Source organism: Gossypium raimondii, chromosome 2, assembly GCF_025698545.1.
Source record: "Gossypium raimondii isolate GPD5lz chromosome 2, ASM2569854v1, whole genome shotgun sequence".
NCBI classification, from domain to species: Eukaryota; Viridiplantae; Streptophyta; class Magnoliopsida; order Malvales; family Malvaceae; genus Gossypium; species Gossypium raimondii.
The window spans coordinates 41,005,129-41,027,717 of record NC_068566.1 but is presented as its reverse complement, the minus strand read 5'-3'; the positions used below and the strand labels follow the sequence as shown (position 1 = coordinate 41,027,717).

The 22,589-nt window shown below is 34.6% G+C and overlaps 6 protein-coding genes across 13 annotated transcripts; 2 read left to right on the top strand and 4 right to left on the bottom strand.

Moving 5' to 3' along the window:
- Positions 1-1,626: 1,626 nt before the first annotated feature.
- On the top strand, positions 1,627-4,100 carry LOC105788808 (scarecrow-like protein 30). Its single transcript, XM_012615856.2, has one exon. The coding sequence runs from the start codon at positions 1,998-2,000 to the stop codon at positions 3,915-3,917; it is 1,920 nt and encodes a 639-aa protein (XP_012471310.1). The 5' UTR covers positions 1,627-1,997; the 3' UTR covers positions 3,918-4,100.
- Positions 4,027-4,658, bottom strand: LOC128039245 (uncharacterized). The gene is made up of 3 exons (XM_052627531.1): positions 4,515-4,658; positions 4,331-4,401; positions 4,027-4,254 (listed from the first exon to the last, which is right to left on the bottom strand). The coding sequence occupies exons 1-3, from the start codon at positions 4,543-4,545 to the stop codon at positions 4,027-4,029; spliced, it is 330 nt and encodes a 109-aa protein (XP_052483491.1). The 5' UTR covers positions 4,546-4,658.
- Positions 4,561-6,831, bottom strand: LOC105788809 (uncharacterized). The gene is made up of 5 exons (XM_012615857.2): positions 6,531-6,831; positions 6,156-6,241; positions 5,579-5,660; positions 5,404-5,468; positions 4,561-5,065 (listed from the first exon to the last, which is right to left on the bottom strand). Exons 1-5 carry the CDS (start codon positions 6,570-6,572, stop codon positions 4,867-4,869), a joined length of 474 nt encoding a protein of 157 aa, XP_012471311.1. The 5' UTR covers positions 6,573-6,831; the 3' UTR covers positions 4,561-4,866.
- Positions 6,832-7,114: 283 nt separating this feature from the next.
- LOC105788806 (uncharacterized) lies at positions 7,115-9,543 on the top strand. 2 transcript variants are annotated; one of them, XM_052627529.1, is made up of 10 exons: positions 7,115-7,216; positions 7,452-7,486; positions 7,676-7,738; positions 7,862-7,886; positions 7,997-8,029; positions 8,114-8,235; positions 8,337-8,467; positions 8,565-8,788; positions 8,875-9,136; positions 9,250-9,543. In XM_052627529.1, coding segments are annotated over exons 2-10 (864 nt in total). In that variant the 5' UTR covers positions 7,115-7,216; positions 7,452-7,483; the 3' UTR covers positions 9,251-9,543. The 2 variants fall into 2 exon arrangements, with proteins under 2 accessions (XP_052483489.1, XP_052483490.1); XM_052627530.1 differs by lacking the exon at positions 7,452-7,486 and having other exon boundaries at positions 7,182-7,216.
- LOC105788807 (uncharacterized protein C24B11.05) lies at positions 9,509-14,924 on the bottom strand. 7 transcript variants are annotated; one of them, XM_052627526.1, is made up of 11 exons: positions 12,914-13,411; positions 12,743-12,822; positions 12,475-12,495; positions 12,137-12,204; positions 11,995-12,060; positions 11,804-11,898; positions 11,693-11,730; positions 10,433-10,520; positions 10,056-10,346; positions 9,889-9,954; positions 9,509-9,777 (listed from the first exon to the last, which is right to left on the bottom strand). In XM_052627526.1, exons 4-11 carry the CDS (start codon positions 12,195-12,197, stop codon positions 9,619-9,621), a joined length of 864 nt encoding a protein of 287 aa, XP_052483486.1. In that variant the 5' UTR covers positions 12,198-12,204; positions 12,475-12,495; positions 12,743-12,822; positions 12,914-13,411; the 3' UTR covers positions 9,509-9,618. The 7 variants fall into 7 exon arrangements, with proteins under 7 accessions (XP_052483486.1, XP_052483484.1, XP_052483487.1 ...); XM_052627524.1 differs by having other exon boundaries at positions 12,743-13,411; XM_052627527.1 differs by lacking the exon at positions 12,743-12,822.
- A 100-nt stretch (positions 14,925-15,024) lies between these two features.
- On the bottom strand, positions 15,025-17,013 carry LOC105788804 (suppressor of disruption of TFIIS). Its single transcript, XM_012615845.2, has 7 exons — positions 16,836-17,013; positions 16,682-16,747; positions 16,507-16,604; positions 16,283-16,408; positions 15,792-16,061; positions 15,491-15,556; positions 15,025-15,401 (listed from the first exon to the last, which is right to left on the bottom strand). Exons 1-7 carry the CDS (start codon positions 16,894-16,896, stop codon positions 15,255-15,257), a joined length of 834 nt encoding a protein of 277 aa, XP_012471299.2. The 5' UTR covers positions 16,897-17,013; the 3' UTR covers positions 15,025-15,254.
- Between the last annotated feature and the right edge of the window lie 5,576 nt (positions 17,014-22,589).

The window sequence follows — 22,589 nt, the reverse complement described above, 5'->3', positions numbered from 1 at the left end:
AAATTAAAAATGCCCCATTATTTGAAAGACATCAGTGTTTTGTTGGTTAATAAATTATAATAATTGTGATCTTTTTCAAACTTTAATAAAAGTGGATCAGATTCACTGCATTGACCCTTGGAATTGATTTTTCTTCTTTTCTCATTTTTAAACTTTGATTCAAACCAGATTAATGAGCTACACCCAACACGGTTGAATCCTAAAATAGCTCCCTCACTATTATTCTTTAGTCATTTACTCAACTTATCAATGTACATGATTGTCCCTTTTTGGAATTAATTTGGGTTTTAAAATTTTCGGTTTAGTTTCACTTCAATCAATTTTAAATTTAAGTTTATTTCGAGTTTAGATAAATTAGATCTGAAGATCTAACTTTTATAGGTTTAAATCATTTTAAGTTTTAGTCACTTTAAGTTCGAATTATTTTGAGGTTACTAATTCGATTCATTTAGATTTTGAATGGTTTCAAGCTCAAATTGATTTTGATTCTATCAATCAAGATGAATCAAATTCAAATCCGAGTTATTCAGAATTCAGATCATAATTTAAGGGACTAATTTTAAGTATGAAACAAAAGGGTTAGCTATTCAACTTGAGCAACAAAAATCTATGCTGATTTCGCCATTGGCTATTGAAAACTATGGGTGATTATGCTAAGCGCGTAGTGTAGTTGTAAACCAGCCACTGTGCCTTCATTGTTATCATTGATCCCTGTTGTTAAAGTCCTGATAGGATGAATTTTATTTGTTCATCATAATATTATATTGTTATCCACCTCTATTCAATCAAAGTGACTTCAATAAAAGTTCGATTTCAAATCTTGTAAAAAAAAAAGCATTAAAAAACTTTTACCCATTTTAAGAATCTCACTTTTAACTCTAAGTTTAATAAGATCTAAAAGAAAAAAGAAAAACCCCATTTTCAAATATAAAATTGTAAAGGATCCCAACCCAAGATTCCAAACAAGAAAGACAGACAGGGAACCAGTGGTTTCAGATGATTGGTCAGCAAAAAGTATTAGGTAAACAAATGAATGATTAAACAAATAATTTTCTCGAGAAAATATCAGAAAAATCAAACAGGTATTGTTGAGAAATTCACGGGAGTTTTATTCACAAAGTGGGGCAAACGTAAATTTCGTTGATTTTTCAATCGAAGACAACGTTAAATGGTAGGGTCGGGGCATTCAGATGAAGGGGGGAGGAGACACCATAAAATTCAGTCAGCCCCACGTTCTGGACAACTTTGCGTTCCCACTTGGGTGAAAGCTGAAGTCAAATTGTCTTGCGCGTTAAGCAACTTTTTAACTTGGTTTTTAAGTCTCTGAAATTTGGGATTTAATACATCATTTTAATCCCTATGATAACACCCTTGGTTTCTACTGTTGAAGTGAAGATTCTTTTTAGCATTCCGACTAACATATAAATTTATTATTTGATTAAACAAGTGAAAAATTAGATTAAAATTTTAATTGCAACATAGAATTAGTCTTTTATATCCTGTATCCAAAAAGTAAAATTTTCAATATAAGTACAAACATAATCACAAATAATATTCGTATAAATAATTATAATCAAAATCAACAACAACAAAAGCACACAATCAAAGTGAAATCTGAACCAAACGAGGCTCGAACCTCAAATCTCAAAAATCGGTTTTAATTAAAAAAGTTTACTTCTAGACTCCGGGTCCAGTTAAAAATCTGTTAATAAAAGGGCGAGTTGTAGTGGCGGCTGCTCTGTCATTAACTGTAGTTTCTGGGAAGTTTCAATTAGGACAGCGCAACACTTGAATAAGCTTGACCTTTATAAAGTGAAGGGCAGATTCTTCTAACTATGGAACAATCCAGGTTTTCTGCTTACCTCCTTTGACTACTCTTCTTCACCACTTTCTGGGTTTCCTTTCTTCTTTGTTTCATATATCATTTCTGGGTGTCCTTCAATTCCTTCATTTTTATCACTCTTTCAATAATCCCTTTCTCAGCCAATTAAGTTTCCATGGATACTACCCTTTTCCAAGATTTTCCCAGTTCCATGTATGGGTTCAAACTCGATCATGGAGCAGTACCAGTATATTCAATTCACGACTTCGTCAGTAATAATAATGGGTTTATTAAAGATAGTCCTCCACAGGTTGTTCCGAGTCCAGACTCACCTGTTGAGTCAGGGACAACGACGAATTCAGAGGCACATCCCCTTGATAGCATCCCTTTTGCCAATGAGATGCTCAAGTACATAAATGAGATGTTAATGGAAGAAGACATGGAAGAAAAGACCTGTATGTTGCAGGATTGCTTAGCTCTCCAAGCCGCTGAAAAATCGTTCTATGAAGTCCTTGGCCATGAATATCCACTTTCAACGGATCCCATCCCTGCATATACAGATCAAAATGGTGGTAGTCCAGGTGATTTCAACTCCTCTTTGATCCAAACATCTCTTGTTGATACTCTTGAAAGGACCTCTTTGTTCCCAGATTTACAAAGAGGGATCCCCCCATCAATAGAGCCTTCTGGCAGCAGCTTATTAGGGTCAAAGGGAAGGAAAAATTATGAACGAGGAGATGTTGATGACTTGGAACAAGGTAGGAGCAACAAGCAATTTGCTGTTTCTCTTGAAGATTCAGAGCAAACAGATATGTTTGATGATGTACTGCTTTGCAAAGGTGAAAACGAGGATGATCCAAGGTGTTCTCTTAATAAGAGTTCGCAACATGTTTGGCCGCAGAAAGGGACATCCAAAGGTGGAACAGCACGCAGGAAGAACGGCAAGAAAAGTGAGGTGGTCGATCTGTGGAGTCTCCTCACTCAATGTGCACAAGCTGTCGCCATTAATGACCAAAGGACCGCAAATGAGCTGTTGAAACAAATAAGTCAAAACTCTTCTACAACTGGAGACGGAACCCAAAGATTTGCTAATTACTTTGCAGATGCACTTACGACACGTTTGGCTGGGATGGGGGCACCATCGTATTCACCATTGGTAAGCAATAGGACATCAGCTGCTGATATCTTAAAAGCTTACAGAGTTCTTGTTTTAGCTTGCCCTTTTAAGAAAATGATGCATTTCTATGCGAATAAGAAGATAATGAAGGTTGCAGAAAAGGCAACCACACTCCACATCGTTGATTTTGGCATTTGTTATGGTTTTCAATGGCCTTGCCTCATACAGCGTCTCTCAGCAAGAGCTGGTGGACCTCCCAAGCTTCGTATTACCGGCATCGAGTTCCCACAACCGGGATTCCGACCAGCTGAAAGGGTTGAAGAGACCGGACGTCGCTTGAAAAGATATTGTGAGAGATTCAAAGTCCCATTTGAGTACAACGTGATAGCAAAGAAATGGGAAACCATCCAACTGGAAGAACTAAAGATCAAGAAAGATGAAGTTGTCATCGTGAACTGCATGTATCGGCTAAAGAACCTCCCCGATGACACACTGTCATCAACCAGTGCGAGGGACATTGTTCTGAAACTGATCAGAAGCATCAACCCAGAGTTTTTCATCCATGGGATTTCAAATGGGACTTATAATGCTCCCTTCTTTGTCACAAGGTTCCGGGAGGCACTCTTCCATTTCTCAGCTATTTTTGATATATTTGAGGCAAATGTGCCTCGGGATGATCCACAAAGGATGATGTTTGAGAGGGAAATACTTGGGAGGGACATAATGAATGTTGTTGCATGTGAGGGAATCGAGAGGGTTGAAAGGCCAGAGACATACAAGCAATGGCAGGCTAGGACACTGAGGGCAGGGTTCAAGCAGATTCCATTGGATCAGGAGCTTGTGAAGAAAGTGACAAATATGGTCCAATCCAATTATCATAGGGATTTTATCATAGATGTGGATGGCCGCTGGATGCTGCAGGGATGGAAGGGGAGAGTTATTTTTGCCCTTTCATGTTGGAAACCTATGAAGAATTAAAGGTCATGAGGAACTATAGGGAGCAAATTGCAGATTAGTGTAGATTATTCAGTAGACTGAGACTCACTATCCTATTTGATGTAAATATAGAGTCCTAGAAGTAAAGATTTCATGTGTGTTGATTGTTGAAGCTCATCATTACCAATATACTACTTCGAATGAATTCAATTGCATTCAGAATAAGCATGTAAATGACTAACCCTTTGCTTTTCTTGGTCTCCTGGAAACGGAAAGCCGTCTCCAGAGGCAGTGTTTCATATAAGCACACACCGAAAGGTTCCTGGGGCTGCAAATGCAACGTCATTTCAAGGAAACACTCAGCATATCTAACAGCAACCTGGATTCACAATAGCTTCATCATTTCTCTCATAACATTGTTCATTATCAGATGCAGGTATAGAATAATAGTATACTTTGATACAGCGGTCTGATATCCAGCTCCCAGCCAAGAGAAAGGGATGGAGAGATGATATAGGATGGCTCACTATTGCAGTTATTCAGCTGTTAGAAAGAATTTAATAGACGGAAACTGAAAAACTTCAATGTAAAACACATATTAGACTGAAGACAAATTCTACTAGAACCACATTTACTCACCATTTAGTGTTCTGAAGAAGTATACAGGCATTCACAAGAGAGCAAATTCAACACAAGCAGAATGCAACTGGAAGTTCATTCAAGTTGTTTGTCATAATAAATTTACATTCCAGGCAACTACTTCAGCTATCCATAAGAGCTGACATGCACATCGGAGGATAGGGGTAAAGAAAGAGCAAATTAACTTAAAGGAACAAAAATTGGAAGTTATAAAGGCTGAGCTTCCATAATTTCATAATAAGGCTACGTATTCAACTGCAGGAACCTGAAAACTTATGTTAACGGACTGATAATGGTGAAGAACATTTCCCAACTATGATCACCTAGGAGACTTTGGTCGCCTGAGAACATTTCAATCCAGCTTCTCACGCTTTGACTGCTTCTTGGAGGCTTTACTAGTGCTTGGTGACGATTGAACTCCATGATCTCTTTTTCGTGATTTATGTGGTTCAGAATCCATTTCAGATTGTTTTCTCTTAAGGTCTCCACTATCTGTGGATTCTGTGCCGACCTTCGAGCAGTTAGCCGCTTCGGATACAGATCCATTTTCACTGTCCCCCAATTCAAGGACAAAAGGTCAGATAAAAAACATGCATCTTGTGCAAACACGTGTTCAATTCAACTTACCCTACAATCTGAAGCAAAGTTGCACGCAAGTCTTATAGCATTCCCATCTCAACATCCCCATATTTCTTACATTCAATGTCCCTTGGTATTGCGAAACATCGGATTTTCCTTTCAAAATTTATCTTTCCGATTAAAATCTTTCATTTCTTAATACCATTTTGTAGTTCCAACACAAATTACATAATAATTTTCAAAAGCTTTCAGGACAAAACCAGAACAATAAAACAAGATCTGCTCAACTAAAAAAAAAAAAAAAACCCACCTAGATAAAGTTCTTCCACCAGAGGCCTTTGGCCGGCACGCATTTGATGCTTCTTCATTTAGTTTCTATGAAGACAAGGCTTTCTTATGAGAGCAGAAGCAACTCAAGATCACAGAAAGAGAATAATCATTGGGAAAAATTCGAAAGTCGCTTGACCTTTATAGTTTATACTCACATCAATAGAAGGATTGAAACTAAGAAATGACATCAGTCCGACAACTGCTCCTGGATGGGGATCCCCTTCCATAATGAACACACTGAATGCATGCAAATACAAACAGGAATTAAACAACTTGAAATATGGAAAAAATTTGAAGCAAATAACTAGATCTCACAAGTAGTTACATCCTAGCAAATTTATCTATCAAGTATCCCTCTTATATTTTTCATACTACAAGTAAACAATTTGGCTTTCTGCAGGTTGAGGGCAATCAAGCTTGACCAATATACTGAAGGCAACAATTGACAAAATGCTCTTAGCCCTCTAAATTACTATTTGAAAACTAAAGAAAAACCAAAACCACCATTGCTCTATTTCAATGATTCAACTCCTAGTAAACCAAAAAGCATATGGTCTGTTACTTCTCTCTAACCTTATAATATAAGTACATGTTACAAAATAGGCAGCAGCATAATGTCAAAAGGTTCATAGCTTACCATAACTGAAATCTAACAAGCACTGAAGAAAAATAATTGCTGAATACACTTCATATATTAAAAGATCATTCAAAAACAGAGTTGGAAAATTGTACCATTTTCTAGTAATAGCACTACTCTCTTCAGGTTTAACCTCTTCTTTCTTAACTTTATCCTCTCTCTGAGCAGCCCTTTGCATGAACTATTAAATGCATTAAATAAAATAGAAACAAAATTCATATAAGTTACAGTTCCCAGTTTATTTTTCAAACTGAAAAAAAAAACAAAATAAAGGAACTCAAATGAACAAAATTAATATAAGGCCATAATCCATATAAGGAGCTCAAGAAACTTTTTTTCAATATAAATTCAAAGGAAAATAAACAAAATAATGAATACCCATATAAAATTAAAGCGAAAACCAGCTCAAACCTCAAGTCGGTATAAACTCAAGGAAGAAAGCAAGAATATTTTTTGTACTGCAAGCTTACCTTCAAGCCCCTCAAAGTACTCGAGAGCTCTCGTTTCGCCATTTTAACAGCGAAACTTTCCTCCCGAAAAATACACTGTTAAAAATACTGAATTGAGTCAATTTTCTGGTTATATTTCTTAACACTTAATTAGGGGAAAACACTAACACCGAAAAGAAATTAGGGGGAAACACAATTTTATTTGGATTCGTTGTGTTTCTTTATTTAGGGCATCCAACAGATCCTTATTTTGGCCGACGAATTTAAATTTAGGTCTTTAACCCAATCAAAATGAGCCAATTAGGGATTCAAAATAAAGAGGGTGAACGTATAATTTCTTTATTAATACTCATGGATTATTTTGATTTGGTATGAGATTATTTTGATATATCACTTTAAATTTAATGATATTTTATAAATATCTAATAAATGAAATTAAACATAAAATACTTATAATTAAAGTAAATAAAAATATCATTTTTTTAGTATTATATTCTTATGTATTTATTGGGATAATTTGAACCGGTCGAAGTAAGGAGAAACACATTAATACAACCGGTAGAAATCAAAATTTTCATTAAAGATTTTAATTAATAAACCTTGTAAGATTTCCCAACTCTCATAAACCTATATAAAGTGCCGTACTTGTCAAGAAAAGCAGAGAGCTTTCATTATACCCCAAAACTTAGCAATTCGCTTCTCAAAAGGTTTCCACTTTTATTTTCAATTATCGGTTCACAATATTCTTTCTTTTGTCATAAAGAAAACTGGGTTTTTTTTTTGTTATCTTTGTACTAGAAGTTGTTTTTAATGGGATTGTTGTTGCATGTTAAAATATTAATTCATTCATGTCAGTTAGTTGTTTTGGGTACTGGGTTTTGTTTATTGCTTCATTATTATCACTTATCTTTTAGATTTATTGACTTCTTTTCTTTTTAGCAGATTTTTTAGTTCAAAACTTTGTGATCATAGACATGGTACGTTTAATGATTTTGTAGTTCTTCCTTCTCGTTTTAATTTTAATTTCAGTTTATTTGATTGATCATAAGCTTTTTGTAAAATTGTTTCTATGACTCGTATTGACGATTTAGCTTATTTGATCACCGCCTATATAGCTTAGGGCAATTGTTCTCTCTTGTTTGCTTAATATTATTTGTTTATTGCAGGACCGTGGCAATGAGAGATTTGAACAATGTTATCGATGTTACTCTGTCTCTTTCATTAATAAGGTTAGAGGGTTACACTTAGTTTTCTTGGCTACAATGTGTTATATATGCAACTGAAGTGTTCTTTATTGTTCTATGAGCTTTTTTTAACTCCACTTTGATTCTAATTCTGTTAAGCCTTTACAGGCACATCTAGAGAAAGGAGATAAAGGTTTGTTGATCTTCTTCACCAATTTATATGATAATATGCCTCTAAGATCAGTTTGTAAGTTTAGTTTTCATGGCAATTGACTAGCTATCATGATTGCTTGTTATTTCCAGTTATTATGCCTCCCTCAGCTCTTGATCGCCTTGGTAAGTATTTAACTCAACTTTTCCTTCTTTTGTATCTCTGTTAATGAATGTATAATCCTAATATCGACAACGATTGTTATCCAGCATCTTTGCATGTTGATTTCCCATTGCTATTCGAGTTGACAAATGCTCCTGTGGGGCGAGTTTCTCATTGCGGGGTTCTAGAGTTTGTTGCAGATGAGGGCCTGATGTACTTACCACACTGGGTATGGTTTTGAATTTTCTTTGATTCTTTCGATACTGTGATTCGAAGACTGTGTTTTGTTGATTTCGTGCTGCTTGCTTTTCCTACATTTTTTGTTTTCAGATGATGGAGAACTTGCTCCTTGAAGAGGGAGATATTTTACTGGTGAAGAGTGCTAGCTTAGCAAAGGCAACCTATGTGAAGCTGCAACCACACACTATGGACTTTTTGGACATCTCCAACCCCAAAGCAATGTTAGTGATCTTATTGGCACCGACTTATGGAATACATCAAATTCTACGATCCGCATTTGTTTCTTAAATTCTTTTTCTTGTGTTTGTTTGCATGCAGCTTGGAAATTACGCTGAGGAGTTACTCTTGCTTAACCGTCGGTGACACTATCATGGTCCCCTATAACGATAAGAAGTATTATATTGATATAGTTGAAGCGAAACCTTCCCCTGCAGTCAGTGTAATTGAAACTGATTGTGAAGTGGACTTTGCACCTCCTCTTGATTATAAAGAATTTGAAAAGCCAGCTCCCTCTCTACACTCAAACAAGAGGCCACTTGAAGGTAATAACCAATGCCATGGTTGAACTTTGATTTTTGAATATACAAATGATTCCATGCAACAAATTACCTCTCCGTGCATATTTCAGTTGAAGAAGAGCTGCCAAGAAAAATCAAGTTCGTCCCTTTCAGCGGTTCAGCAAGGCGCTTAGATGGCGAACTGGCTGCAATGCCTGTCTCTCCTTTGCTTAAACAAAATTCAGATGTTGGTAATGAAACTGTTGCTTCCGGAAGCTATACTTCACGTCAACAGGCTAGAAAGCTTGGGTTCGGTTCGAATGGGAATCGTCAACAGGCTGGGAAGCTTATGTTCGGTCGAATGGAAATCGGCCCCAAAATAAAACAACAATAGTATGTTGTGCTATACTAGTTTTAATGGCGGAAGTTACTGATGCCATTCAGATTATACATATTTCCCTAAAATAAGTCGATTTATATTTAGTTATTTGGAACTCTTGTTGTAGGTTGCCATGAAGAATAGCAGTCAAGAACCAAGGGGAGAGAAACAACCAGTTCAAGCCTTCACTGGGAAAAAGTATTCACTGATGGGATGACTGCATTCAAACTTTTAACTTGATATATATATTTACTTAGACCCTTCGCTTAAAAAGGGCCCAAAAACTTATGTAGGGTATAATTAAGATAAGGTTTTGATTGTTCCTTTTTACTTAGACCGGTAGGACGAAGACGAAACTGTGTTTATTGTACAACCAAATGATAGGATGGGAGCAATATTATTTTATTATTACGTTTTTTTAGATTCATTGTCTTACATGGTTACAAAATAGAACGGTGATTGTGAAAGACTAGTGAATATATATGATCTAAAAGAGCTAAGCTCTAACAGTTGTCTCAATGGAGATCTTGCCGGAATACCGAATGTTTTTGGTCTTCTCATCTGCAGCTTCCCAGAGCTCAGGCAATGCTTCCCGGATATTGTGGATGCTCTCTAAGGCATAATCCACACCGTCGGTCCAGTGAGAAGTTCCCACCTGTATATGTATGCATATTATGGGAGGAAACTAGTGAGCCAAGCATTCTCGAACTAATAAAAGGCAAAACCAAACACAAATTATCAGCACGATATATACTTAGTAACTTACCCACACAGCGTGAAGGCCCATCTTTTTACCAGTTTGTAGATTGCGGATGCTGTCATCAAAAAACAACTGCAAAGCCACCAATAACAAAAATATGATATCATCTGGAAGTTGGACAGATTCAATGGATATTGTGCTTTTTAGAAGTACAAAAGGATTGATTAAGTTACCGTTTTCTGAGGGTTGATTTTGGCGATCTTAAAAACTTGTTCGAATGCGTTCTCGAATGGTTTGCAGACAACAGGAGTACTTGGAAGCTTAAGCTCAGAATCAAGAACAGCACTGCAGTATCCATTGATGTCAACAATGGCAGTGTCTGGTTTGATATCATCAGCAGCTGAAGGGTTTTCTTTGTTTATGGGATTCAGAGTCTCGAAACATATAATCCCTTCGAAGCAGTCCTCCAATCCCAACCTGTTGAGCACCCTGGCAGCATGGTTCTTATCTGCATTGGTGAAAATCTGAATGCAAAACCAGAACATAATTAGAAAGGAACAGGGTTCTAAATGATCATAAATAGCAATATTCATAATAAGAACAATCTTACTATTTTCCGAATTGGTATGCTAAGCAAGAGATTCCTTAAAACAGGGTCAGGTTTTAGCATTGCATAGGGCAGTCTCCCATGAACGAAACTGTCAAGTAAATAAATATATTAGAACCATATGTATGCTCCATATCTAAAATCTTGTACTTAATTCAAAACTATATCGTCTTACACTATCATATTAACTTCAAAATCAAATCATTATGAACTCATGCCATGTTTGCTTCGATGGAATTAGAATGCGGGTCCGGATTAATTCCGAGGACACTCATTTCGTTGTTTGGTTTAATTTTAGCTTCTGAATAGTTGACATTCCCGTCCTCTTCATCAAAAACACTGAATTGGAATTCATTGCCTCCCCCATGTAATAGCTATTGAATAGCTCAAAATTATTTTTCTTACCAACATAGTCTGTTTTATTATATATTAAATAATAGATTGTATACATTAAAATATTATAAAATAATAATTTTTATATATGTTATATCTTGAATTTTTTATTTTTAAATATTGAGTTTGGAATATTTTTATTATTATATAATTTTATTGTGAAATAATTATATAGTTTAATATATTATTTTTAAAAGTATATTTAAAAATATTTTAGAATTATTAAATAAATAAATTTCATATTAAAATTTATTATATTTTATACAATTTATATTACACTTATAAAAATATTTAATAAATTATATTGAATAATTTACAAATATTTTATCATAATATTTTTTATTTTATTGATAAATATAACGTATTTAAAAGTTTATTGAAATATTATTAATAATATAAAAAGAATAATATTTGATGCACCGTCGATTGCATAAATCTCATGCACCATCGTTAAATAATAACATGAAATATCATTAAATAAAACAAAAATAGTGAAAAACTTAGAAATAAATACTAATAATTTTATTTAAATATAATTAAATAATAATTAATTATGAATAGATATTAATAACTCATGGATCTAGGATCTTGGGTTTAATGCAAGGGTAAAATCATCATTTTCAATTTATTCCATTCCTATTTACCAACCAAACAATGTAATACTATTACAGGTCTATTCTATTCTCACAGTATAGCAATCCATTACAATTCTATATTCCAGTGAACCAAACATGAGTTAATAAAATTTGACTGAAAATACTAACATACTAAATTATTAAATGAAAAAAGTAAGAAGATTTCATTTTTAACTTGTAAATGCATAAACTAAATCTCAAATTTCATCAAAAGCACAAAGATGAAAAACAGTACCTATGAAAATCATCATACTCAAAGTTATAACCAATAGCCTGTAAAGAAAAAAATTTGTAAGGTTTCTTAAAGGAGTTTTTATATTAAAAAGAAAGTAATGATAGGCTTTACCTTTAAACCAGCCATTGTTGTGCCATAATGCTTATACAGTGAAACACATAATTCAGGAACATTGTCCTTGATTCCAAGCTTCTTAATCATATATTCTAGAAAAAAGGGTATAAATAAAAGGTTATGAAATTGAAGAGGAAGCTAACAATTTTGCCAAACTAGGTGTCCCTTCAATGAAACCATGACAATACCTTGAATGTTCTTGGTAACTTCACTTGATATACCAGAAGTCAGAGGATAAAGAGTGTCATCTAGATCTGTAAGTTTTTTAAATATAGTTCACACCAATTCGATCAGGAAAAAAATCCTAAAGGGGAAAGATGAGAAATTTACCAAATAAAAGACATTCGTATTTGGGGTCCATGGCCTGGTTGATCTGATCTTCATTTTCCATTTTTTATCTTCAAAAAGGGGTTATCAAATTCTTCTATCAGTTCAAAAAAGCAGAGAGATTCACAAAATCTTAGAAATACCCCCAAAAGAAAAGGGTTTTGCAGTGATGAAAATTGAAAGAGACCCAGATTCAGAGAGATTCCAGTTTATTGTGTGAAGAGAAAATGCATTGAAACATGAAATATAAGCATAAACCCAGAAAAATAAAACTTTCAAGTTAGACATTAAGTAACAAACAGAAAACGGAGAAGAAAACATGTAAAAGAAAGGAACATTACCAGATTCCAAGTAATCAAACACTGGAAGAAAAACAAAAGCAAAAACTTGGTAAGTTATAAATGAAAAGCCAAGATAAAAGGAGAGAAAGAGGAAGGAAAGGAAGGGGGAGAGGGATGTTTAACAGAGGGTATTGAATAGAGTAGAGAAGGGAGAGAAATGAGAGAATCTAGAAGAACGTGAAGGTGGAAAAGAGAAAACACAAGACTTTAGACTTTGAATCAATGGCGTCTGAATAAGGGCGAAATGAAGATGCGGTGATGGGGACACCTTAATTCAACAAGTGAACGCGTTTCGTTTAGCCACATAAATCAACACCACCATCACGTACTTGATCACCCTTCTTTACTCTATTTGAAAACTTAATCAATTCAATTTAAATATGAAGTCAATTATTTTTTTTAGAAAAAGGACAAGCTTAAAGAAACAGCAAGATTATACCCTTTTATCTGCTACCAAGAAAATTAGATCCTGATGTCCATGCAAGTTGGCTTTGTGCTAGCTTAATCTAGCCCCGAGCGAACATTGCAATGTCGACATTATCACTCGAGCCGCACGATTGCAATTGAGAAGCATAATGGTTGACTTTGATACCAATTGATATGAACTTCTGGAGAATCATGCCCCAAAAATTAATTATTGACAATAGAAAGCTTAGTTTCATATAAATCTCGTTAATAAATACCTTATTTCCCTACGCGAGATTCAAGTCTCATACCTTGCAATTAACACATAACATAAACCTTAGACATACCTCGAATATAGAGCGGAGGTTCTTCGATGACCATGAGTGAACTTTCTTGTTCATACTTTAATAACTTCAACATAATAATTCTGGTTATATTTTGTTTTAATAATTTAAATTTTTAAAATTCCAAAATGTAAACAAATTTATTTACTGAAATAAGAGTTCAAAATGAACCAAAACCTAATAAAAGTTTTCAAATTTCTTTAAAAATAATAAAACAAAAATTCCTTTTTAAAAATTTTAACTGGTCTTTTTTTACCAAATTGAATTAACTCATTGATCTAATCTAAATTTAAAATGACTTAAAAAACAACTTGAAAGGATCCAAATTCAAAATGACCCAAATATGAAATGAGTCGAACCTATAATAAACTCAAGTATTTAACTAAAAAAAATTCAAGTGTCAAATTAAAAAAAAAACATTGAAACCAAACTCATGTAACATATAATATATCAGCCTTGTTTATTTTAGCTCAATTAATCAACTCGAAATTGTCAAGAAGAGAGTGAATTGGCCATTTAAAAATTTGTGGTTGCCAAGAAAATAGATAGAGACAAAGAACACAATAACATATAGTGGTTCGACCCAAATTAACTAGTCCACTACCTTAATTTTCCACAAACTAAAGATTTTTCACATTCACTAATTTAACAACCTTCCAAGACAACATACTTATTAGGATTCTTCCCAAACCTTAAAAGGCAAAACCCTCAAAGAGAATAACCAAAAAGCAAACTGTTGTTGTAGGGCCTTAAGATCCAATAGGCAAAAACATGCTTGTCGAGGCTGTCCCTATGCCATACAAGTGTGGTAACAGTTGGGTATCAATTGGAATCCAAGTCAAACAGGGGAATCTTTACTTCAATGGCTTAAACATCTGTTTACACATAATACCCAACAACAGGTACTTATTATTATAGCAATTTGGGCATTATGGCTATCGAGAAATAAATTGTTGCACGAAGGCAAAAGACATTCCACTAGTGAGCTATGTACCTTTGTTGTGGGGGTATATTAGAGAATTGGAAGCACTGGAGGACACTCAACCCAGAACTACCGAAACAGAGATGTGCCAATCTCCATCTGATTCATGAGTCAAAGTGAACTTCGATGGGGTTTTTTTACAAAGATTTGGAGGCATCAAGTTCAAGCATAATTACTAGAAGCAACAAAGGCTTGATAATGGGTGCGACATGTAGTTGGAACAGGAATATAGCGTTTGTGGAGGCGACGGAAGCCATGACAGCAGTACAGGTCGTTTGATTCCCCTAAGAGATGAGTTTTCGGAAAGTTGAGGTTGAAGGTGACTCATTGGTAATTATTTCAAAGCTCAGAATGCCATTCATAGACAGATCAGAGTTTAGTAATTACATTTGGGAAGCTAAATAGATTTTAATGGGTTTTGAGAGCTTCAAATTCTAACATATTAAAAGAGGAGGTATTCTGGTGGCTCACCTGCTGGCGAAGGAGGGCTTCATTCGAAAGCGTGATGTTAGGTGGGTGGAAGAGGGACCAACGGTGATACAAAGGGCTGTGGTGGCTGAAGAACCGGATTTGTGCAGAACCACCTAACAGACCTGGAGGTATTGGTAAGAGTGCTAGAACAGAAGAGGATAACTAGCGTTTTTTTGAACCGCTTCTAATCGGAGCTTATCATCGAAACTATGGTGAGGAATGAAGGGTTTGTCTAGTATGCGTGGGAGTTGTGAGGGATGAAGATGATTCTTTCTTGTTTTTGTTTGTGTGGATGCCAGAGAGGCACTCTTTGATTTTGACTGTTTATTTTCAATTGCTTTGGAAAAGTAATAAAAACATGCCAGATCTTTTATTAAAAAATAATAATAATAAAAAGAAACAATGATATTCTTTTATTATTATTATTATTGATAGATGATTAAACTGAAAATATACAAATTCCCCATTGGAACATGAAAAAAGAGAGCAAGATTTAGATACAGATCAAAAGAGCACAAATATGTTAGACGGGATCCTGAAATTGTAAAATCTGGGTTTAGGGTGATCTATAAATCAGCTTAAGCCATAACTGATGTCTGAATTGCAAGCTTCACACTTTCTGGTTTCTTAGCATCTGATTCCCACAGCTCTGGCAGTGCTTCCCTGATGTTGTGTATGCTCTCCAATGCATAGTCTGCACCATTTGTTCTATGGGAAGTGCCCACCTACATTGGTTTAAAGGAAAGGATCAAACCCAATTGTGCAAAAAATCAACAAATTACAAATCCTTTTTCTGAAATTTGCCAGTTCTTACCAACACAGTATGGAGCCCTATTTCTTTTCCAGATTGTATGTTGCGGATGCTATCGTCAAAGAAAAGCTGTGGTGAACAAGAAAGACTTGTCAAAACAAATAAAATACCAAAGCCAAAAGGGTCAATATATAAGGGTCTAATTATGGTTTTAATCCCTCTACTGTGTTGAAATTCGGTGTTTGGTCCTTTTCCTTGACATAATTTGAATACGTACTTTTATAGTGTAATTAGTAGGTACAAATAGATAATACCGTTAACTGCTGCCATTAAAGTGCTTGGAGAAGAGATTTGATAGACTTACTGTTTTTTGAGGGTTGATGTTAGCTATCTTGAAGGCTTGTTCAAATGCATTTTTGAAGGGTTTGCAGATGATTGGCGTGGAAGGGCCACTGTTAGCATCAAGGATTTCAGCACTTGTGTCTCTCAACTTGGAGCTCTCTTCATCATCTGAACTATGGCTTCCATTGGTAGAATTAAGGGTATCAAAGCTTATAACCCTTTCAAAGCAACCCTCCAACCCTAGTTTCTTTAGAACTTTAGCCACATGGACCTCATCCCCATTTGAAAATATCTGTTTCAAAAGTGGTGGCCAAAAAAAAATCAATGGTAATAAAATATCACAAAGAAAGTTTCAAAGGTAATAGATAGCCAACATGGGTTGCTTAGTAGGGTACTCATTAACACCTTAGCAAGCACCAAGATCACCAAGATTTGATTCTATGGGTGATCTGTAAATACCATTTCTAGCCCAACCAAAAAAGAACACCATGTTTATAGATAGAAAAGACTTACAACTTTGCGAATTGGTAAGCTAAGCAAAAGATTCCTCAAGACATAGTCAGGTTTCAGGTTCTCGTAAGGTAGCCGCCCATGAACAAAGCTGTGGTATTCATCATAATCAAAGTTGTAGCCAATAGCCTGCATATAATCATTGAAAAACACAACAAAATTCATATTCAATCATCACCCTTTTCTGGAACCACGATAATCAACCAAAAGAATAGTCAAGAATTTACCCTGAGACCAGCCATTGATGTCCCATAGTTTCTGTATAACACACGATTTATCTCTGAGACTTTGTCCCCTTCTATCCCAAGCTTTTCAACCATAAATTCTGCACAGATTAATGCAGAAGTTAAGAACACATGATATGTGAAAAAAGGATGTAAAATTTGCGAACATATGCAGTACCTTGGATGTTGGTGGTGCAAGCTTTGGATAAACCAGAACTCAGAGGATAAAGGGTATCATCCACATCTGAAAATAAAACATATATTAATCAGAAATGTTACTGGGTTTAAGGGAATTCCAAAGGATCTGATATACTGCAGAAAGACACACTTACCAAAGAGAAGACAGTCATATTTTGGTGCTGCAACATGCTGATACTGGTTTTCATTCTCCATTATTTCAGCAAGAGAGCAACTATATGAACAATGGAATGTAAATAAGCCTTGAAAGATGTATATATGAAAAGGGTAAAGGTAAGCTGTAGGAGAAAGATATATGAAAAGGGGTGAAGATGGGGGTTTATATAGGGAATAGGGGCATGGAAATAGAAGCATCGATGGTTAAGGAAAGGGATAGGAAAATTGTGTAAATAATGATGTTTTGGTAGGGTCTGAAAACAAAAGAGAGAGCAGTGACTGGCAACATCAATTTGACCAACAAGCCTGCCATGACCAACTTTTTGAGGACGACGACAGTTGAAAGAGCCCCCAATTAAGATTCTTTAGTTTGCTTTAGGTTAGGTACAACCGTTTCCCAAGCTCATAACCCCTCACCTTTGAAAGAAATTAGGAGGTATATATGTTATAGTTTTAGTCCTCTATTATGTTATAAATTTCAATTTAATCTCTTTATTTTAATTCTCTTCAGACGGTTTTAGTTTTCATAGGTTACTAAATTCTATTTTATTTAATTTATAATTAATTTTAATTTTTATGATGCAAAATTAAATGTTTTATATTTAAAATAGCTAGTGGAAAAACTTAAAATAGTAAAATAATATATGCAAAATTTTTTATTTACTTGATTTAAAAAATTATGTTTTAAAAATAATTGAAAACTTTATCATATAATATCCAAAAGTCAAAAACACTATTCGTCAAAATAAAGTTCAAAAATCTAAAACCTAAAGTTAGTATGAAAACTTGAAGATCGAACCAAACCAAATCAAATCAAATTATTACAGATAGCTTTAAAAATTAAAAAATAAATAAATCAACTAAACCGAACTCAATCTTAATTGACATGTTTTGATCCTCAACCTTTTATGATGCTATCAACTAATCTAAACTGATAACATCATTTATTTTTATTAAAGTGATGATGTGGATTATTTATCTTAAAACATTCTTAAGTGTTTAATTAACATATAAATTTATTATTGATTAAATATAATTAATTGGATTTTCATAACCAAAATTTCAAGCCATCAATTTAAACCGCGACAACTAACAGTCTTATATATTTAGACACACAAATACATTATAAAAAAGCATAGAGATGAAACTAAGTGGAATTAAAGTAAAATAATTAAATTATAAATTTTAATATAGTAGAGGGACCACAAGAATGGTTAGACCTAAACATATCTTTCCAACCATAATAACGCGTGATTTACGTTGCACGTGCTTTTGTTTGGCTTTGAAATTATAAGATTAATAAAAATATTAATGTCAATATCCAAATATGAACTCACATTTTTTTTTCTTCGTTATAGAATTTTGAATAAAAATATTATCTATGCTTAAAAGGAGGTTCCATTTTTAAGTAATAATTTGACGTTGAAAGTTTTTGAGAATGAGAGTTTCAAAGAAGAAGAATAAGAAGATAAGGCATATGTTATAAAAGTAATATATTTTAATTCTATTTTTAATATATTTTTGGATGATTAATTATGTAAATTAGTGAATTTAATGCTCATAATCTTTTAAATTTATGTTTTTATACTTAGAGAGTATTTGGGAGCGAAAGGAGTGAAAAACGAACCAAAATTGGACAAAAAGAGCTATTTTCAATATCCACATGGGTTGGGCATTTCCGTATGGGCTGGAACATAGCCCGTGTCGATTTCGCACCCTACTTTCCAAATACGAGGAAAAACCTAATTTTTAGGATTTCTGAGCATTCTAAAGTCTATAAATACCCATTAGAAGAAGACATAATGGGGCAAGAAAAGAAGATCGAAGAAAACACTCGAAGAACACCATCGGAATCAACTCGGAAGTGGATCTTCATCAAGATCGAAGATCTCCTTTTAATTTCTTTCGAAGTTTTATTGAGTTTCTTTATATCTTGTGGTTATTCTGACGTTGAGATGTTTTCGTTCAGGATTATGAACTAATTCCCTAAATAACTAAGGAGGATGAAACCTATGATGAATCCTTTTATTTAATTTTTGTTTTTACACGATAAATACTTTATTCTTGTTCTCAATTATGTATGCTTATTTCTTGTTTTAATATTTCCGGGATATTAATTCATGTGTAATGTGCTTAATTCAATGGAGCAAATGCCCTATTTAAGAATAGATCTAGCATACTTGAGTGGAGTTGCATGCAATCCTAGAAATAGGACGACATAAATCTACCATATTAGAGTTGAATCTAATAGGGGAATCCATATCTAGTTAATGCAATGATAGGGGTTTTAATTAGAAAGAGATTTCAATTAATCAACCTAGATTCAGTTGTTCTTACTCTCGAAAGAGATATTAACATAATTTAGGAATTTCTACGGATCAAGACACAAGTAAATAAATCGTTTAACTCAAATTCATAATAATAGGTGAAGCCTAAGTGGATTCTTTCCTGGGTATTGTCTATCTCATTGGTTAATATTCGATTATTTCCTTGATTCATTCTCTGTTGTGTTTTTAGATAAATTAGTTTAGTAATTTTAGATTAAAACACAATCACTCTAATTTATCAGCTAAATAATAAAAAAACAGTAATTATTAGTACTTTTAGTCCTCGTGGATACGATATTCCCTACTCACCATAGCTATGCTATTGTTCAATAGGTGCGCTTGCCTTTTTTGTATTTATAGTTAGTTTAGTGACCATTAATAAGAATAGAGAGAATAGCAAAGGAAGAGAGAAAGTTGAAGTAGAAGAAATTGATGTGTATTTCCTTAATTGCCTCCCTTCCAACAAGTTGGCTATTAAAAAGGTGAATAACAGCAACAAAGAGGACAACCTGGCATAAGCCAATACGTACTGTATCACTTACAACTATTTACATTAAACGACTCGTTTAAGCACTAATATAACCCTCCTTATACGCACTATTTTCATTAAAGACTTAACCAAAATACATCGTTTTGCTACAATAACTAACATTAAAAGAATTGTGATTTATAGGTCGTTAATTAGCCGTTGAAGCTGATTATTCCATATCAAATACTCCCCCCTCGAACACGATCATGGTCCTCAAGGATCGAACAGTGGATACTGCTGCTGGAACTCAGTCAAATGTTCCCAAGTCGAATCTTTAGGGAAAATATTGTCCCATTCAACCAACACCTCCGTAGCTGCTTGATTACCTCTTTCATTCGTCAATCAGGTATTCAAACTGGTGTTTTGATAAGAGCACCATCTGAATCCATAGGAGGAAGTGTAGTGGAACTAGGAGCTGACCCAATGTATTTCTTGAGTTGAGAAACATGAAAGGTCAGGTGAGTACGAGCATCATTTAGTAACTTCAGAGTATAGGCAACATGTTCCCTCCTAGCTGCCACATGGTAAGGGCCAAAATAACGAGGAGCTAGCTTCAGATTCCCTCTCTTCCTGATAGAGTGTTGTCTGTAGGGCTTCAAATAAACTAGGTCTCCCACTTGAAATTCTCTCTCTGATCTCCTCTTATTAGTCATTTGTTTCATCCACTTCTGAGATCTCTTTAAATGAAACTTTAGTATACTTTGAGTTACATCCCTCTATTGGATACTCCTATCCACTATAAAGCAACTGATGAAGAGGTTCTTGTCCATATAAAGCTTCATAGGTTCTTGTCCACTATAGCAGTAGAAAAATGAAGCTTAACCCCCAAATGTTTAAACATAGCCTACCAAAAAGAGTTGATGAATACCTTATCCCTATTAGAGATGATACATTTTGGAATGCCATGCAACTTGTAGATGTGCTCTAAATACTACTAAGCCACAGTAAGTGCAATAAATGGATGTGATAAGGCTAAGAAGTGATTATACTTAGTGATTTTGTCAACCATAACAAGGATGGTGTCCTTCCCTTTTGATAATGGAAGCCCTTCCACAAAATCTAAACTCACAGCTGCCCAGGCACGATCAGGAACTGGGAAAGGTTGTAACAAGTCTGGATAAGCTGAGTTGTCATATTTGCACTTTTGATAGATAGCACATTCTTTAACCCATTTCTTCATATATTTAGAAAGTCTCTTCCAATACAAAAGGCCTGAGATTATGTGCCTAGTCACATGTACCCTAGAGTGTCCCCTCAGCTTCACTGTGGAATAAGTCAAAAAGTTTCATTCTCAGTTTTAAATCCTGACCAACTACCACTTTTCCTTTTCTCCTTAAAACTTTGCCATCCCATGAGTACTTCGAATGAAACTAGAATAAGTCAAAAAGTTTCATTCTCAGTTCTAAATCCTGACCAACTACCACTTTCCCTTTTCTCCTTAAAACTTTGCCATCCCATGAGTACTTCGAATGAAACTAAGGGTTTTTTTGAAAATCAAGACAAATTTGCTGCAATGTAGGATCAATGAAATAGGAATTAAAGATTTGTCCCCATACCTCAGACCAAGAAATGCTCTCAACACACTGCAAAAGTTGCCTTTCCTGTGAGTGTTCTCTATAAGATAATGCATCAGCTACTGTGTTCTGGCCTCATTTTTTGGTAGGTGATAGTGTAATCATAACCAAGCATTTTTGCAACCTATTTTTGCTGATAAAGTGTGATGGCCTGTTTGTTAGATAGAAACCGCAAACTCTTATAGTCAGTCTTGATAAGGAAGTGTCTGCCAACTAAATAGGGGTGCCACTTTTTGGTAGCCAACAACACTACTAACATCTCTTTGTCATAAATGGACAAGGTTTGATGTTTGATCCTAAGCCCTTTACTGAAGAAAACAATATGTCTTCATTTCTGTTGTAAGACTACCCTTACACTTTGACCATAGGTATCAGTTTCAACACAATATTCTTCTTTGAAGTTAGAAAGGACCAATACTGGTGCCTCGGTAATTGCTGCTTTAAGTTGGTTAAAAGCCTCATGTTTATTGTCAGACCAGCTCCAAGGTGTTTCTTTCTTAAGCAAGGTTATTAAAGGCTTGGAAATAACTTCGTATTGCCTTATAAACCTCCTATAATAACACGAGAGCCCCAAAAATCCTCTCAACTCATTAACTGAAGTAGGTGTGAGCCAATAAAGGACCTTTTCAACTTTAGATGGGTCCATGAAAACAAACCCATTCGATATAATGTGTCTCAAATGTTCTACATGTGTAGTACCAAAACTACATTTCCCTTTTTTAGCATACAATTGATGCTGCTTGAGGATGGTGAAAACTTTCCTCAAGTGTTTCAAATGTTTTGACCAGTCAATAGAATGTACTAAGATGTCATAAAAAAAACTAGCCCCGACTTCTTGAGCAACTGTTTGAAAATGCTATTCATTAGAGATTGAAAACTAGAAGGTGCGTTGGTCAAGCCAAAAGGCATGACCAAAAATTCATAGTGCCCTTCATGAGTTCTAAATGTTGTTTTGTGGATATCACCTTCCCACATTCTAATATGGTAGTAACCAAATATTAAATATAGCTTGGAGAAGTAGACTACTTGCCCCAACTCATCCAACAGCTTCTCAATCACAGGAATATGGAATTTTTCTTTGATCGTCAGTTGGGTAAGCTACCTATAGTCCAAACATGATCTTCAACTACTATATTTTTTTTCACCATGACAATTGGTGATGCAAATAAATTGTTGTTGTCCCTTACAATTCCAACATCAAGCATTTCCTTGATGAGTCTTTCTATTTTATTCTTTTGAATAGTAGGGTATCTATATAGCTGAACCTTGACCACCTGAGCCTTATCCTAGAGGGGCATCATG